Source organism: Ranitomeya variabilis, chromosome 1 (assembly GCF_051348905.1).
Source record: "Ranitomeya variabilis isolate aRanVar5 chromosome 1, aRanVar5.hap1, whole genome shotgun sequence".
Taxonomy (NCBI): domain Eukaryota; kingdom Metazoa; phylum Chordata; class Amphibia; order Anura; family Dendrobatidae; genus Ranitomeya; species Ranitomeya variabilis.
In genome coordinates this window covers 654,195,136-654,213,014 of record NC_135232.1, presented here as the reverse complement: position 1 = coordinate 654,213,014, position 17,879 = coordinate 654,195,136, and the positions used below count along the sequence as shown (strand labels likewise).

Here is a 17,879-nt window from a genome sequence, read left to right as displayed (position 1 = left end):
GTACAACAACTTTGGGGGTCCATTTTCTCCTGTTACCCTTGGTAAAATAAAACAAATTGGAGCTGAAATAAATTTTGTGTGAAAAAAAGTTAAATGTTCATTTTTATTTAAACATTCCAAAAATTCCTGTGAAACACCTGAAGGGTTAATAAACTTCTTGAATGTGGTTTTGAGCACCTTGAGGGGTACAGTTTTTAGAATGGTGTCACACTTGAGTATTTTCTATCATATAGACCCCTCAAAATGACTTCAAATGAGATGTGGTCCCTAAAAAAAAATGGTGTTGTAAAAATGAGAAATTGCTGGTCAACTTTTAACCCTTATAACTCCGTCACAAAAAAAAATTTTGGTTCCAAAATTGTACTGATGTAAAGTAGACATGTGGGAAATGTTACTTATTAAGTATTTTGCGTGACATATGTCTGTGATTTAAGGGCATAAAAATTCAAAGTTGGAAAATTGCAAAATTTTCAAAATTTTCGCCAAATTTCTATTTTTTTCACAAATAAACGCAAGTTATATCAAAGAAATTTTACCACTAACATGAAGTACAATATGTCACGAGAAAACAATGTCAGAATCGCCAAGATCCGTCAAAGCGTTCCAGAGTTATAGCCTCATAAAGGGACAGTGGTCAGAATTGTAAAAATTGGCCCGGTCATTAACGTGCAAACCACCCTTGGGGGTGAAGGGGTTAAGAGTCTTCAGAAGTTCTTGGGTTTCGCTAACTTCTACCGTCGTTTTATCGCTAACTTTTCTAGCATTGTGAAACCTTTGACGGATATGACCAAGAAGGGCTCCGATGTGGTTAATTGGGCTCCTGCTGCCGTGGAGGCTTTCCAGGAGTTGAAACGTCGGTTTACTTCGGCGCCTGTTTTGTGCCAGCCTGATGTCTCACTTCCCTTTCAAGTTGAGGTGGATGCTTCAGAGATTGGAGCAGGGGCCGTTTTGTCGCAGAGAGGCCCTGGTTGCTCTGTTATGAGACCTTGCGCCTTTTTCTCTAGGAAGTTTTCGCCTGCGGAGCGAAATTATGATGTGGGCAATCGGGAGTTGTTGGCCATGAAATGGGCATTTGAGGAGTGGCGTCATTGGCTCGAGGGTGCTAAGCATCGTGTGGTGGTCTTGACTGATCACAAAAATCTGATGTATCTCGAGTCTGCTAAACGCCTGAATCCTAGACAGGCCCGCTGGTCATTGTTTTTCTCCCGTTTTGACTTTGTTGTCTCGTATTTACCAGGTTCAAAGAATGTGAAGGCCGATGCTCTTTCCAGGAGCTTTGTGCCTGATGCTCCTGGAGTCGCTGAACCTGTTGGTATTCTTAAGGATGGTATTATCTTGTCAGCTATTTCTCCAGATCTGCGACGTGTGTTGCAGAGATTTCAGGCTGATAGGCCTGATTCTTGTCCACCTGACAGACTGTTTGTGCCTGATAAGTGGACCAGCAGAGTCATTTCCGAGGTTCATTCCTCGGTGTTGGCAGGTCACCCAGGAATTTTTGGCACCAGAGATCTGGTGGCCAGATCCTTTTGGTGGCCTTCCTTGTCTAGGGATGTGCGGTCATTTGTACAGTCCTGTGGGACTTGTGCTCGAGCTAAGCCTTGCTGTTCTCGTGCCAGCGGGTTGCTCTTGCCCTTGCCTGTCCCTAAGAGACCTTGGACACATATCTCCATGGATTTCATTTCTGATCTTCCGGTGTCTCAGGGCATGTCTGTTATCTGGGTGATATGTGATCGCTTCTCCAAGATGGTCCATTTGGTTCCTTTGCCTAAACTGCCTTCCTCTTCCGATCTGGTTCCTGTGTTTTTCCAGAACGTGGTTCGTTTGCACGGCATCCCTGAGAATATTGTGTCAGACAGAGGATCCCAGTTCGTTTCCAGATTCTGGCGATCCTTTTGTAGTAGGATGGGCATTGACTTGTCGTTTTCGTCTGCTTTCCATCCTCAGACTAATGGACAGACGGAGCGAACTAATCAGACTTTGGAGGCTTATTTGAGGTGTTTTGTCTCTGCTGATCAGGACGATTGGGTGACCTTCTTGCCATTAGCTGAGTTTGCCCTTAATAATCGGGCTAGTTCCGCCACCTTGGTTTCGCCGTTTTTCTGCAACTCTGGTTTCCACCCTCGTTTTTCTTCGGGTCATGTGGAGCCTTCTGACTGCCCTGGAGTGGATTCTGTGGTGGATAGGTTGCAGCGGATCTGGAATCTTGTGGTGGACAACTTGAAGTTGTCACAGGAGAGGGCTCACGGCTTTGCCAACCGCCGCCGCGGTGTGGGTCCCCGACTACGTGTTGGGGATTTGGTGTGGCTTTCTTCCCGCTTTGTTCCTATGAAGGTTTCCTCTCCCAAATTTAAACCTCGTTTTATTGGTCCTTACAAGATATTGGAAATTCTTAATCCTGTATCCTTTCGCCTGGATCTTCCTGTGTCGTTTGCTATCCACAACGTGTTTCATAGGTCCTTGTTGCGGCGGTACATTGTGCCTGTGGTTCCTTCTGCTGAGCCTCCTGCTCCGGTGTTGGTTGAGGGCGAGTTGGAGTACGTGGTGGAGAAGATCTTGGATTCTCGTCTCTCCAGGCGGAGGCTTCAGTACCTGGTCAAGTGGAAGGGCTATGGTCAGGAAGATAATTCCTGGGTGGTCGCCTCTGATGTTCATGCGGCCGATTTAGTTCGTGCCTTTCACGCCGCTCATCCTGATCGCCCTGGTGGTCGTGGTGAGGGTTCGGTGACCCCTCACTAAGGGGGGGTACTGTTGTGATTTTGCTTTTTGCTCCCTCTAGTGGTCATTAGTGATTTGACTCTGGAGCGTCTGTCTTTTCCTATATCCTCACCTGGGCCGTTAGTTCAGGGGCGTTGCTATATAAGCTCCCTGGACCTTCAGTTCAATGCCTGGCATCGTTGAAATCAGAGCTAATCTGTTTTGCTCTTGTCCTCTGATCCTGGTTCCTGTTTTTCAAGCTAAGTCTGCTTCCTTGCTTTTTGCTTTTGTTTTGTTTGGTATTTTTGTCCAGCTTGTTCCTATCTGTATCCTGACCTTTGCTGGAAGCTCTAGGGGGCTGGTGTTCTCCCCCCGGACCGTTAGACGGTTCGGGGGTTCTTGAATCTCCAGCGTGGATTTTTATAGGGTTTTTGTTGACCAGATAAGTTATCTTGCTATATTCTGCTATTAGTAAGCTGGCCTCTCTTTGCTGAACCTGGTTCATTTCTGTGTTTGTCATTTCCTCTTACCTCACCGTTATTATTTGTGGGGGGCTTGTATCTTGCTTTGGGGTCCCTTTCTCTGGAGGCAAGAGAGGTCTTTGTTTTCTTCTCCTAGGGGTAGTTAGATTCTCCGGCTGGCGCGAGTCATCTAGCGATCACCGTAGGCATGATCCCCGGCTACTTCTAGTGTTGGCGTTAGGAGTAGCTATTTGGTCAACCCAGTTACCACAGCCCTATGAGCTGGATTTTTGTATCTTGCAGACTTACACGTTCCTCTGAGACCCTGTCCACTGGGGTCATAACAGGCATGGGTCATATCGTAAATAATCGGGCATCAAGCATACAGGACATCTCCACAGCCAATGTCCGATCAGGTGGATGAGCTTTAGTGGTGGCACAGTTAGACTTCAGAAGGAGCTCTTATGGTGATGCAGGACTGTGAAATTATGCCCCCCCCCCCCCCCCGCAACCATTGCTTTAGTGGATGAGATGGCTTATTGCTGCTGAATACTTTTGCAAACAGCCGTGAATGGGGCCCTATAAGCTTTTGCTTATGATGAATCACATGGCACCCATTCAATTACTAGACACTCACCCCTGTAACAGTGTTCCCCAACTCCGGTCCTCAAGACCCACCAACAGGTCATGTTTTGAGGATTTCCTTAGTTTTGCACAGGTGATAATTTCATCACCTGCTCAAGCATTACTTCCATCACCTGTGCAATACTAAGGAAATCCTGAAAACATGATCTGTTGTGGGGTCTTTAGGACTGGGGTTGAGAAACACTGCCCTTATAAGATCCCCATATAGATGACATCAACCCCTCTCTTTACAAAGACAAATTCAGACTCACTACATAAATCCGCAGTCTTCCCTTGTTTTGTAAATTGTCTTCTATCACCCTCACGATGGAGTCGCTTCCCTTTGACCCCCATATTGCCATTTTGTGCGCTGCTGGGAATCGCTAACTTGTAAGTGCTACATCGTAGTTTACATTGTACTTTAGTTTACATTGTAACCTCTGGAAGAACCGACGAAAAGATTTGCTAGAAATCCCAGCTGTGGGGCACCCGTGCATGCCAGCGCCTGTTCTGCCGCCCTGGAAACTGTATATCTCCCATGCTTAAAAGGCATGGAAGCTTTTATGTGGAGGCAGATTAGCTATTTATATAAAATAAACATTATAAACAAAAGACGCTGCAATGTCTGACCGCTATGTGACCTGAAAGAAACTTTTTCTCAGCTACACCCTCAAATACTTCCCAGGTGCAAGAAATGATCCTCTCTGCCTGGTGTGTGGTTCCTTGTGTGTGGCACTCGCCCTGTGGCACCCTTCCTGCATTTTGCTCCCAGCTGCCTGTAACAGTTTGTGCACCATCGCCTGTGGACCTTTTACTCCCCATTTCATTACTGAATATATCATTTCTGGTTGGTTTTAATTAATCACCTGTTTACACATTGCTATGGTCCATGGATATAACAGAGCCTAAAGTTGGGCCGGCCAAGACTCCTGATTTTGGCTGGACCGACTGACTATCTAATGAATGTGTATTGAACGGTCTGTAATCTCTTCCTATAACAAATGTCTTCAAGTACAAGGATTTGACATGTTTAATTCTAACATGCACTCTGATTTGTTCTCAACGGTAACAGGCCAATGGCAGATGTGCCTTATTTCCATTCCCCCCATTGTGAAGCAGTATATGCCCCAGAAGAGCCAAACATGCAGGGGCTATGTTTATAATGTATTAATATGTACAATGGCATGTAAAAGTTTGGGCACCACTGGTCAAAACTACTGTTATTCTGAACAGTTAAGCAAGTTGAAGATGAAATGATCTCTAAAAGGCCTACATTTAAAGATGACAATTTTACTCTTCGCCACGACAGCACCCTACTGGAGAGAGGGATCCGCCCCGCAGGAACAGGAAACCTATTGAGAAATAAAAGGGGGCGGTCCGCCTCTCCTCCTCAGTTTAGGTTTCCTGTTCCTGCGGGAACGACAGGACTTCCGAATGAGAAACCATACCTGGGCTTGCATGCCGCCTGCGCAGTATCCGAGAGAACGGCAGGGGCTGCGGCTCAGAAGCAGCGTCGGGGGAGTTCCGTTAGACGGCTCCCCCCTCGTCTGATGGAGCGGGCAGACGGCCGGGTCCGGGAAAGGCCGACCGGCGTCCTTCCCAGCGTGCGGTACGGCAGCAGGAGCGGGTAAGATGACCTTCCTTCGCGGCCCGGCGTTGAATCCCGGGCCGCACACGCGCCGACCGCCGCAAATACAGGCTACCCCGGAAGTGGATCTTGGACTTCCGGGGCGCCTAGGCCGGATCCAGGGCAGGGGAGCGGCACTGTCTGCGCATGCGCGAAAAAAAAACAAAAAAAAAAAAAACAACGTTTTGGCGCTCTATTTAAAGCGCTCACTAACGCTGAAACGGCGATGCAGAGATGTCATCCCCAGGTGCCATGGACCCTACAACCGGAGTTCCAGTACCCCCCGCCAAAGATCACGCCAGAGGATCCTCGGACACCGCTCGTAAAAGCGACGGTTCCAGAACAGGATCTCGGCCTTCTGATCCGGTATTATTTGCTTCACTGGGTGAGTTGTGAACTCTGCCTATTAAGCTAACGCTGTCTCCCTATATCTCTCTTTTCCCTTTCTCTCTCTACTTACACGCTTAGAGCAAAAAACGACAAAAAACGAAGCACAGGGAATGTGCCTTGTGTAACCAGCCCCTCCCTGACTCATACCCCAAAAAACTTTGTGAGGACTGTTTTAAAGAAACAACACAGGGAGCAGCAGTGTCCATTACGGACCTACGGGCCATTATTAGAGAAGAACTAAAAAATATGACCCAGGAAAAACCGCGTAGTTCTAAATCTAAAACACCGACACTTGTGTCAGACTCCGATAGTGACCAACTGATACTGTCAGATGCCTCCCTATCATCATGTCCAGCGTCATCATCCTCATCAGAGATTGAGGGACGCTCATGTTTCCCCTTAGACAGTGTGGACAACTTGGTAAAATCCATTCGAAATACCATGGGGTGTGAGGAGTCTAAGGGTGCGCAAACCGCGCAAGAGATAATGTTCGCGGGTTTGGCAGACAGAAAGAGGAGATGTTTTCCGGTTATACCAGCAGTGAAAACATTAATCAAAAGAGAGTGGGAGAAGCAAGATCAGAGAGGCTTTCTACCCTCAGCCTCAAAACGCAAATATCCGTTTAGTGACGAGGAGCTTCTTACTTGGACCAAAGTCCCTAAAGTCGACGCGGCTGTAGCCTCTACCTCCAAACAATCCACTTTACCTGTGGAGGATGCGGGACTATTGGTCGATCCTTTGGATCGTAAGGCTGAATCATCCCTTAAACGTTCCTGGGAAGCGGCTACAGGAATATTCAAACCTGCAGTAGCCCGTACTTGCGCGGCCCGGTCAATGATCATCTGGATTGATCAGTTAGACCAGCAAATTGAAAAGAAAAGCTCGAGAGAAAAACTAAGAGCAGCCATCCCCTTAATACGAGGAGCAGCGGCCTTTCTGGCAGACGCCTCCGCCGACTCACTCCGTTTTAGCAGCAAGATCTGCGGGCCTTGTAAATAACGCAAGAAGAGCTCTATGGATGAAGAGCTGGAAAGGGGACGCGCAATCTAAATCCAAAATATGCGCAATCCCATGTGAGGGTGAGTACCTCTTTGGTAAAACCTTAGATGACATACTCAAAAAGGCAAAGGACAGGAAGAAAGCTTTTCCTGAATCCTCTATTCCCTTTTACAGGAGAGCCTTTAAGAGGAGGCCGTTTGGCAAAAGGAGGCAAACAGATAGGTCTACAACATGGACCCCTAAGGACGACAAGCAGAGAGGTACCATGTTTAGAAGACCCAACCCCCCAAAAGACAACAAATACTGAGGACATACCAGTTGGGGGCAGACTTAAATTTTTCACCACCCAATGGGAGAAGATAACATCTAGCTCGTGGGTTTTAAATATCGTCCGAGATGGAATTAAATTAAAATTCTCTCGTGTGCCCCACGAGTCTTATATTATAACAACTCTCAGCTCGCCTATACAGCAACAGGCTCTAGAGCTTGAAATTCAAACCCTAATATCAAAACGGGTCCTAGTCCAAGTACCGATGGGACAGGAGGGTAGGGGATTCTACTCTCCCCTATTCCTAATCTCTAAGCCCGACGGTTCTTTCAGAACCATCATAAACCTTAAAAAACTCAATTCATTCATTGAAAATTATACATTTAAAATGGAGTCCATTAGGTCCACCATAAAACTCCTCTTCCCAAACGGTATGATGGGGGGCATTGATCTAAAGGATGCTTACTATCATCTCCCCATTCATAACAGATACCAAAAATTCCTCAGAGTGGCGGTAAAAATCAACAACGAGGTTCGTCACTTCCAGTATGCGGCCTTACCCTTCGGCCTCTCAACAGCGCCGAGGATCTTCACCAAGATAATGCTAGAGGTGATGGCATACCTACGCCAGAAGGAAACTTTGATTGTGCCCTATCTGGATGACTTTTTGGTAATAGGAAATTCAGTTACTCAATGTGCTGATCGTTTAGCTCACGCAATTTCCTCTCTACAGGACCTGGGCTGGATAATCAATACCGACAAATCCAGACTCACTCCGCTTTCCCGTCAGGCGTTCTTGGGGTTCCAGTTAGACTCCATATCTCAAAAGTGTCTCCTGCCGCAGGTAAAAATCCTACTGATCAGACACAAAGTCCTAGCCGCAATAACTAATCCTCGTATATCCCTAAGACAAGCTATGTCGTTACTAGGGTCTCTTATCTCTTGTATACCAGCAGTGAGATGGGCTCAACACCACACTCGAGTACTACAACATCAAATTTTACAAGAGGATAGACGGTTATTTGGTCACCTAAATACAAAAATAACCTTATCTCAGGAGGTTTTAACTTCCTTAGAGTGGTGGCTAGACTCAAACCATTTGTTGAGTGGGGTTCCATGGGTAATAACGCCATCTCACACCATAACCACTGACGCCAGTCCTCATGGATGGGGCGCTCATATGGGGAACGATTATTGCCAGGGGTTATGGAGCATGGAAGAAAATTGCAGCTCCTCTAACTTTAAAGAACTGAATGCTGTAAAATACGCCTTATACCATTTCCTCCCACAGATTCGGGGGAAAGACGTCAGAGTCCTGTCCGACAACACCACCACGGTGGCGTATCTAAATCGGCAAGGAGGTACGCGATCAGAGACTCTGATGTCTTCTGCTACGGAAATCTTAAATCTAGCAGAAAGTCACCTAACATCCCTTACTGCACTGCACATAAGGGGAGCAAGCAATCAGCAGGCGGACTTTTTAAGCCGACACACCCTAAGGCAAGGAGAGTGGTGTCTAAACCAGCAAATATTTCTGGACATAATATCTCTTTGGGGCCGTCCTCAGATAGATCTTTTCGCCACAAGGAAAAACAGAAAAGTCCGGAGATTTGCTTCTCTATCTCCAGCGGATCATCCGGACATTCTGGACGCTCTCCAAGCCCCTTGGCAGTTCAGTCTGGCGTACGCATTTCCTCCGATCATATTGCTACCTCAAGTTATACGCAAAATCAGAGAAGAAGGGGCGAGAGTTGTACTGATAGCTCCATTCTGGCCCAAGAGACCATGGTTCTCATGGCTACGGACCATGTCGGTCTCAGATCCTTGGGTCCTCCCCTCAACGCCCAACCTTCTCTTCCAGGGTCCGTTTTTCCACCCTCAGGTGGACAATCTCCACCTGACGGCCTGGAACTTGAGAGGCAGATGCTAAGATCGAGAGGATTCTCGGGGGGTTTAATTGATACGCTTCTCCATAGTAGAAAACCCTCCACCACAAAAATCTATACAAGAGTATGGAGAAAATTTTTTCAATTCCATACATTTACCAACACGTCAGAGATTCCGATACATTCTATCCTGGAGTTTCTTCAAAAAGGGAGAGAACTAGGTCTAACTGTAAACACCTTAAAGGTTCATGTTTCAGCACTAGGAGCCCTCTATGGCCATAACATTGCGGGGGATAGATGGGTATCCAGATTTATTACGGCCTGCGAAAGAATGAATCCAGTTATCATACCTAGAATTCCACCCTGGGATTTAAATTTAGTCTTACAAGCCCTAACAGACTCTCCATTCGAGCCAATAGACTCAATACCAATTAAATGTCTATCACTAAAAACGGCCCTCTTGGTAGCACTGACTTCAGCTAGGAGAATCAGTGACATCCAAGCACTCTCTATAGATCCACCTTTTTTGTTAACCTTTCAGGATAAGTTAATTCTTAAACCAGACCCTTCCTACCTACCCAAAGTAGCGAAAAAATTCCACAGGTCACAAGAAATAATCTTGCCCACTTTCTTCAGTAATCCCTCCACTCCTGAAGAACAAAAATATCACACTCTAGACGTTAAGAGTAGTGTTAAAATACATTGAAAAGACCAGTAGCTGGCGACAGAGTAGGGCTCTGTTTATTTCCTTCCAGGGTGTCAAGAAGGGTCATGGAGTAACAAAAAGCACCTTATCCCGGTGGATCAGAGAGGCTATCAGACTGGCTTACTCCGCGAGGAAAGAAAACCCTCCGGAAGGCATAACGGCACACTCTACCAGAGCGATGGCATCCTCCTGGGCAGAGAGGGGAGACGTCCCGATTGAAACTATATGTAAGGCGGCAACGTGGTCAAATCCTTCTACATTTTATAACCACTATAGGCTAGACCTATCGTCAACTTCTGACCTAGACTTTGGCAGGACTGTCCTCAGCACGGTGGTCCCCTCCCTAGGTGATGGTCTCTGAAAGATCTCCAGTAGGGTGCTGTCGTGGCGAAGAGTAAAAAGCCGGATTACTCACCGGTAATGCTCTTTTAGTGAGTCCACGACAGCACCCTCTTACATCCCTCCCTATATTAATATAATGCATATTATTTGAGTAAAATCCTTTTAATCATAAGCAAATAAGTTTAAAGAATGAAATAAATGATATTTGCCTAATATTGGCGGTCCTCCGGGTACTCTGAAATCAAAACTGAGGAGGAGAGGCGGACCGCCCCCTTTTATTTCTCAATAGGTTTCCTGTTCCTGCGGGGCGGATCCCTCTCTCCAGTAGGGTGCTGTCGTGGACTCACTAAAAGAGCATTACCGGTGAGTAATCCGGCTTTTCCTTTCGTATTTTAGGCAGAAAAATATATTTTCATCTTTTACATATCAAAAATAAAAAAGAAAATGGGTCAATGCAAAAGTTTGGGCATTCTGCATAGTTAGTACCTAGTACCACCCTCTTTTGCAAGTCTCACAGCTTGTAAACATTTTTGTAGCCAGCCAAGAGTCTTTCAATTCTTCCTTGGGCAGTTCTTCCAGTTCTGTGCGATTCTTGGGTCGTCTTGCATGCACTGCTATTTTGAGGTCTAGCCACAGATTTTCAATGATGTTCAGATCAGGGGACTGTGAGGGCCATTGTCAAACCTTCAGCTTGTGCCTTTTGAGGTCATCTATTGTGGATTTTGACATGTTTAGGATCAGTATCCATTTGTAGAGGCCATTCTTTTTCAACTTCAGCTTTTTTACAGATGATGGTATGTTAGTATCAAGAATTTTGTTGAAATGTAATTGAATCCATTATTCCCTCTACATGTGAAATATTCCCTGTGCCATTGCCTGCAACCCAACCCCAAAGTATGATTGATCCACCCCCATGCTTAATGGTTGGTGAGATGTTCTTTTACTGAAATTCTGTGTCCTTTATTCGCCACACATACCTGTCATCATTGTGGCCAAAGAGTTCTATTTTAACCTCATTGGTTCAAATTACTTGTTTCCAAAATGCATCAGGCTTGTTTTAATGTTCTTTTACATATTTCTGACACTGAAGTTTATGATGAGGACTCGAGAGGTTTTCTGCTGAGGACTCTTCAATGAAGGCCATATTTGTGCAGGTGTATCTGAACAGTAGAACAATGTACCACAACTCCAGAGTCTGTTAAATCTTTCTGAAAGTCTTTTTTCAATCAATCGGGGGTTCTGATTTCCCTCTCTAGCAATCCTATGAGCAGCTCTCACTGAAATTTTGCTTGGTCTTCCAGACCTTATCTTGACCTCAGCTGTTCCTGTTAACTTACATTTCTTAATTACATTTTGAACTGAGGAAAGGGCAACTTGAAAACGCTTTGCTATCTTCTTATAGTCTTCTCCTGCTTTGTCAGACTCTACCATTTCCATTTTCAGAGTACTAGGCAGCTGCTTAGAAGAATCCATGGCTGCTGTTTTTTGGCACAAGGTTAGAGGAGACTGGGTTTTTATGAAGCTGGGAAATTTGCATCACCTGACCTTTCCTAGTGATGATACTCATCAAGCCATAACGCTAACAGGCTAATTGAGGTCTGAAACCTTGGTCCAAGTTATCTGAGGACACAAATCTCAGAGGGTGCCCAAACTTTTGCATCAGCCCATCTTCCTCTTTGGAATTTTTAAAATGTAAAAAATTACTACCGGTGTGTGTGTATGTATGTGTATATATATATATATATATATATATATATATATATATATATATATATATATATATATATATATATATATATATATTTATTTATTTATTTATTTATTTTGTTGTTTTTGTTGCCTGAAATACTAAGGAAATGTGTCATCTTTACCTTTTTAGGTCTTTTAGAGATAATTTCATGTTCAACTTGCATATTTTGACCAGGGGCGCCCAAACTTTTACATGCCAGTGTAAATGTCAAAATATTTTTTTTATGATTTTGTTATGAGAAATATGAGCACCCCCCCCCCTGACATCAGGAATGTATTTGGGTGTATTATTTACCTATATGAATGCCATATTAATTTTACATCTTTTGGAATCTATGGTAAATGATTGTTCGTCATTCATTGATCAGGAGAGGTTAATAAGCTGCAGCCCCAGTTACATCCACAGTGAGGCGCCATAAGCCCACTCATTCCCCACTACACTGATGATATGGTACGATGCCATCTCTACGTATTAAGAAGCCGCTTGCCTGCCTGTCCTCATAAATATTCACTCACCGCGCTGTAGTAAAAATAAAATCGAAAACATTTACTTACCCAGAACTTTCCTCTCCAACATCATCATCTTCTGCAGAAATCAGGAGGGATAAATGTTTGATGCACGATTTACCACTATATCTACTGAAAGGTGTTTTCTGTTACGGAGGTGGACCATTTTTTGTTAGCGCATCTCTTCGGTGCCTCAGCAGGTGCCATTACACCGTTATGATCAGTACCGGCTACAACCCCCAATTGGGGCACTTATTTACTGAGTGCATAGTTTGCGAATTATGGGCACCACTTGGTCTGTTTTGCAGGGAAGCCCCAGGTAACCCCATACATAAAGGCTCACAGGCAACTGCAGTTGGTCACTGGATCTGAGTGACCAACCGCAGTACCAGTGTATGTGAGTGCACGTTGTCTTTCTACTCCGTAGCAGGGGACGCCGCTGTGAAGAGCGGAAATATTCATGTACTTCCTTCTATAGACGTATTTACCAGAATGGATATCATAGAATGTTAGCGTTGGAAGGGACCTCCAGGGTCATCGTGTCCAATGCAGGATTCACTAACCCATCGCAGACAGATGTCTATCTAGCTTCTGTTTGAAGACTTCCATTGAAGGAGAACTCGCCACCTTTCGTGGCAGCCTGTTCCACTCATTGATCACGTTAGGTGGGCTGCGCTGCCGGAATTGAGGAGCCTTGTAGTTTCATATAATGTTTTTATTAGTTCCAACGCATTTCAGCACCGATCCGGCCCTTTTCTCAAGGTCAAAAAAACAAATGACTTTCCTTCTATAGATGTGTCTTTTCAAATCCTACCTCTAGACCCTAATTTGTTAGTCTAGTATATGCCCCTCAGAAGGCTCTTGCCGTGACCCCCACTGTCCAAAGTCTTTTATGTAATGTAATTAAGGGGTGCAGCCGAGGCCCATCAAGACCCCTTCAACAGATTTCCAGGTAACTAATGACTATTGTCAAGGTTTTTTTTCTTTTTCTTTTCTTTTATTTGCTTGATAACTTTTTACCTTTTAATTCTTTGTGTGATGTTGAAATCTGAACGGTAAGAATATTTCCTTCATGAAATCATGACAAGGTGCCTCGGCTATGAGGAGAAAGGTGAGATCAGTAACTCTTCCTTGACTTTCAGTAGGTTACAAGGTTACGTAAGGACGTTCATAATACACTCTTTATTCCCTGACAGCATAAAGAATCTGCCATATCAGACTTCACTGCGTATGAACAGCCTCACGGCCTTATTTGTGTGTCGTCTATTGTTGGATGGTAAGGCTACTTTTACACACCAAGGCTTTTGCCGTCAGGCACAATCCGGCGAATTTTGAAAAAAACTGATCCGTTTTTTTTCCGCTGGATCTGTTTTTTTTTCTCATAGAGTTCTATTAGCGACGAATGGCCTAACATTTCATCCGTTTGTTGCCGGATCCGTCAAAAATCCAGCTATAAACGGATGAAACGTGAGGTGAAATGAGTGAATCCGGCTACCGATTCCGTCTTTTTTTACACTGAGCATGCTCCGTAGCTGCATCTTCCATTCTGGAGTCTCTCTCTCGAACAGGAAGTTCAAACTCTATGATCGGGTAATCAAAACAAAAATAAACCAATTTTCTAAGTAAATATATTTCAAAAGATGCTATTAACATGAAATTCTCACCAGATGTCAGTAACAACCTAACCAATCCACACAGGCAAAGAAATCAAACCATGGATGTCCATAAATTAAAGGGAACCTGTCAGCAGGATTGTGCACAGTAACCTACTGTGAGGCTGTGGCCTCTGATACAGCTAGGGGGCGCTGTTTGTTCTCCCCAGAATGTGCATGCAGACGGATGAAGTACATAGGTGTGTATGAGAGTCACGGGATTTCCATGTGGCTGAAGGCCACAGGTTTGTGTGTGTTTAAAAACCCTGCAGTAAGGGGTATTGGGTGTGTCATGCCGTGTCAGGTGTGCGAGGTGCACGTCAGTGTCAATCTGGTGTGTGCTGGTCTGCAGAGTGCATGGAGGCACAGGCCAGCAGAGCCAGCACCCAGGGCAGCTGAATAGCCAGGCACCCGCAGCGTACACAGAGATGCAAGTCGTCCATGGTACTGGTCTCGGATGTGGACAGTCCTGTGCCCGGAGGTGGATGTCCTGTGCCCGAAAGAGGACTAGCATGTGCAACGATTGCAAACAGGAGGATATCCTGAACTGTGTACGACTGTGTGAATAAAGAGTCTGTAAAGAGACTGTGATACAGCGATGCAGGACACCCACGAGAACTAGTCAGAGGAGGGCTGGCGTGTGTAGTGTCTGCAACATATGAAGCTGTGTGTATGGAGACGTATAGAGACTGTGAGATGGCGTGCGGTCGCCCAGGGAAACTGGACAAGGGAAGTCTGGCCTGTTTAGGGACCGCAAATCTAAAGCCATGTGATGTGTATTGCTTTGAACCGGTGTAAACTGGTCACTGATAATATCCACTGAAGTTATATGCATTTATGTGAATTGGACTTTAATGCTGTGAAGAAACACATTAAAAGAGACTTTTGTGTTTGAATTTGTGGGTCACGGCTTCTTCACTGCGTACGATGTATATATTAGATGGTGGCCCGATTCTAACACATCGGGTATTCTAGAATATTTATGTATGTATGTATATAGCAGCCACATAGTATATAGCACAGGCCACGTAGTATATAGAAGCCATGTATTATATAGCAGACAAATACTACATGGCCTGTGCCATATACTATGTGGCTGCTATATGCATACATACATACATATTCTAGAATACCCGATGCGTTAATACAGGCCATGCAGTATATAACACAGCCCAAACAGTATATAGCCCAGCCCACGTACTATATAACACAGCCCACGCAGTATATAGCAACCACGCAGTGTATAACAGAGGCGTTGTAGTATATAAGACAGGCCACGCAGTATATAACACAGGGCACCTAGTATATAGCACAGCCCACGCAGTATATAACACAGCCCACGCAGTATATAACACAGCCCACGCAGTTTATAACACTGCCCATGTAGTATATAGCACAGCCCCCTCAGTATATCACATAGGCCACGCAGTATTTAGCAGTGTGGGCACCATATCCCTGTTAAAAAAAAAAAAAAATTAAAATGAAAAATAGTGATATACTCACCCGCCGGGATCCACCGAAGCTCTGGCGATGCGCGTGTGGCTGCCGCCATCTCCCATTCCCAGGATGCATTGCGAAATTACCCAGAAGACTTAGCGGTCGCGCGAGACCGCTAAGTCTTCTGGGTAATTTCGCAATGCATCTCTGGGAACGGAAGATGGCGGCAGGTGCAAGCGCATCGTCGGACGACGGAGGGTGAGAATAGCAGATTTTTTGTTTTTTATTATTTTTAACATTACATCTTTTTACTATTGATGCTGCATAGGCTGCATCAATAGTACAAAATTGGGGACACACGGTTAATAGCAGCGGTAACGGAGTGCGTTACCCGCGGCATAATGCGGTCCGTTACCGCTGACATTAACCCTGTGTGAGCGGTGACCGGAGGGAAGTATGCGGGCGCCGGGCACTGAATGCAGGGGAGTAGGGAGGGACTAAGCGGACTGTGCCCGTCGCTGATCTGTCGCGGCAGCCATGACAGGCAGCTGGCGAGACCAATCAGCGACACGGGATTTCCGTGACGGAAGTTGCAGACAGAAAGACGGAAGTACCCCTTAGACAATTATACTGCTCAAAAAAATAAAGGGAACACTTAAACAACAGAATATAACTGCAAGTAAATCAAACTTCTGTGAAATCAAACTGTCCACTTAGGAAGCAACACTGTTTGACAATCAATTTCACATGCTGTTGTGCAAATGGAATAGACAACAGATGGAAATTATTGGCAATTATCAAGACACACTCAATAAAGGAGTGGTTCTGCAGGTGGGGACCACAGACCACATCTCAGTACCAATGCTTTCTGGCTGATGTTTTGGTCACTTTTGAATGTTGGTTGTGCTTTCACACTTGTGGTAGCATGAGACGGACTCTACAACCCATACAAATGGCTCAGGTAGTGCAGCTCATCCGGGATGGCACATCAATGCGAGCTGTGGCAAGAAGGTTTCCTGTGTCTGTCAGCGTAGTGTCCAGAGGCTGGAGGTGCTACCAGAAGGCCAGTACACCAGGAGACATGGAGGGGGCCGTAAGAGGGCAACAACCCAGCAGCAGGACCGCTACCACAGCCTTTGTGCAAGGAGGAACAGGAGGAGCACTGACAGAGCCCTGCAAAATGACCTCCAGCAGGCCACAAATGTGCATGTGTCTGCACAAATGGTTAGAAACCACCTCCATGAGGATGGTCTGAGTGTCTGGTGTCCACAGATGGGAGTTGTGTTGTGCTCACAGCCCAACACTCTGCAGGCACTCTGTGCTCTTCACAGATGAAAGTAGGTTCACACTGAGCACATGTGACAGACGTGACAGAGTCTGGAGACGCCATGGAGAGCAATCTGTTGTCTGCAACATCCTTCAGCATGACCGGTCTGGCAGTGGGTCAGTAATGGTGTGGGGTGGCATTTCTTTGGAGGGCCGCACAGCCCTCCATGTGCTTGCCAGAGGTAGCCTGACTGCCATTAGGAACTGAGATGAGATCCTCAGACCCCTTGTGAGACCATATGCTGGTGCGGTTGGCCCTAGGTTCCTCCTAATGCAGGTCAATGCCAGACCTCATATGGCTGGAGTGTCTTAGCAGTTCCTGCAAGATGAAGGCATTGAAGCTATGGACTGGCCCGCCCGTTCCCCAGACCTGAATTCGATTGAACTCATCTGGGACATCATGTATCACACCATCCACCAACGTCACGTTGCACCACAGACTGTCCAGGAGTTGGCGGATGCTTTAGTCCAGGTCTAGGAGGAGATCCCTCAGTAGACCATCCGCCGCCTCATCAGGAGCATGCCCAAGCGTTGTAGGGAGGTCATACAGGCACATGGAGGCCACACACACTAATGAGCATCATTTCCTTGTCTTGAGGCATTTTCACTGAAGTTGGATCAGCCTGTAACTTCATTTTCCACTTTGATTTTGAGCATCATTCCGACTCCAGACCTCTGTGGGATATTAGTTGTGATTTACATTGATCATTTTTAGGTTTTATTGTTCTCAACACTTTCCACTATGTAATGAATAAAGATTTACAACTGGAATATTTCATTCAGTGATATCTAGGATGTGGGATTTTAGTGTTCCCTTTATTTTTTTGAGCAGTGTATATTATATTATATATATTATTGAAACACACACACACATATATATATGTATATGTTTGTGTGTGTGTGTGTGTGTATATATATACTAGATGTTTCCAGCCAGCTAACGCTCGGCACGCTCATTGCTATCTAATTTACGCTGCTGGTGATTAAACTAAAGTAAATAATGACAACATTCAATAGCGCTTACGCATGTGGTAAATTAACCTAAAATGAAGTTAATAACAATAGTGTGGTGATGTGTTGGGGGCGGGATTATGTGTGGTGATGTGGTGGAGGGCGGGATTATATGTGGTAATGGGGTGGGGGGCGGGATTATTTGTGGTAATGGGGTGGGGGGCGGGATTATTTGTGGTAATGGGGTGGGAGGCGGGATT

General features: G+C 45.4%; 2 protein-coding genes across 7 annotated transcripts in view; both read left to right on the top strand.

Annotated features, from left to right (window-relative positions):
* The window catches only part of MIPOL1 (mirror-image polydactyly 1), a 509,264-nt gene that overhangs the window by 80,207 nt on the left and 411,178 nt on the right, over positions 1 to 17,879 (top strand). The gene's annotated exons all lie outside the window — the stretch shown is intronic.
* LOC143798261 (uncharacterized) lies at positions 7,500 to 10,357 on the top strand. The gene is made up of 3 exons (XM_077281106.1): positions 7,500 to 7,673; positions 7,797 to 7,907; positions 8,355 to 10,357. The coding sequence occupies exons 1-3, from the start codon at positions 7,500 to 7,502 to the stop codon at positions 8,991 to 8,993; spliced, it is 924 nt and encodes a 307-aa protein (XP_077137221.1). The 3' UTR covers positions 8,994 to 10,357.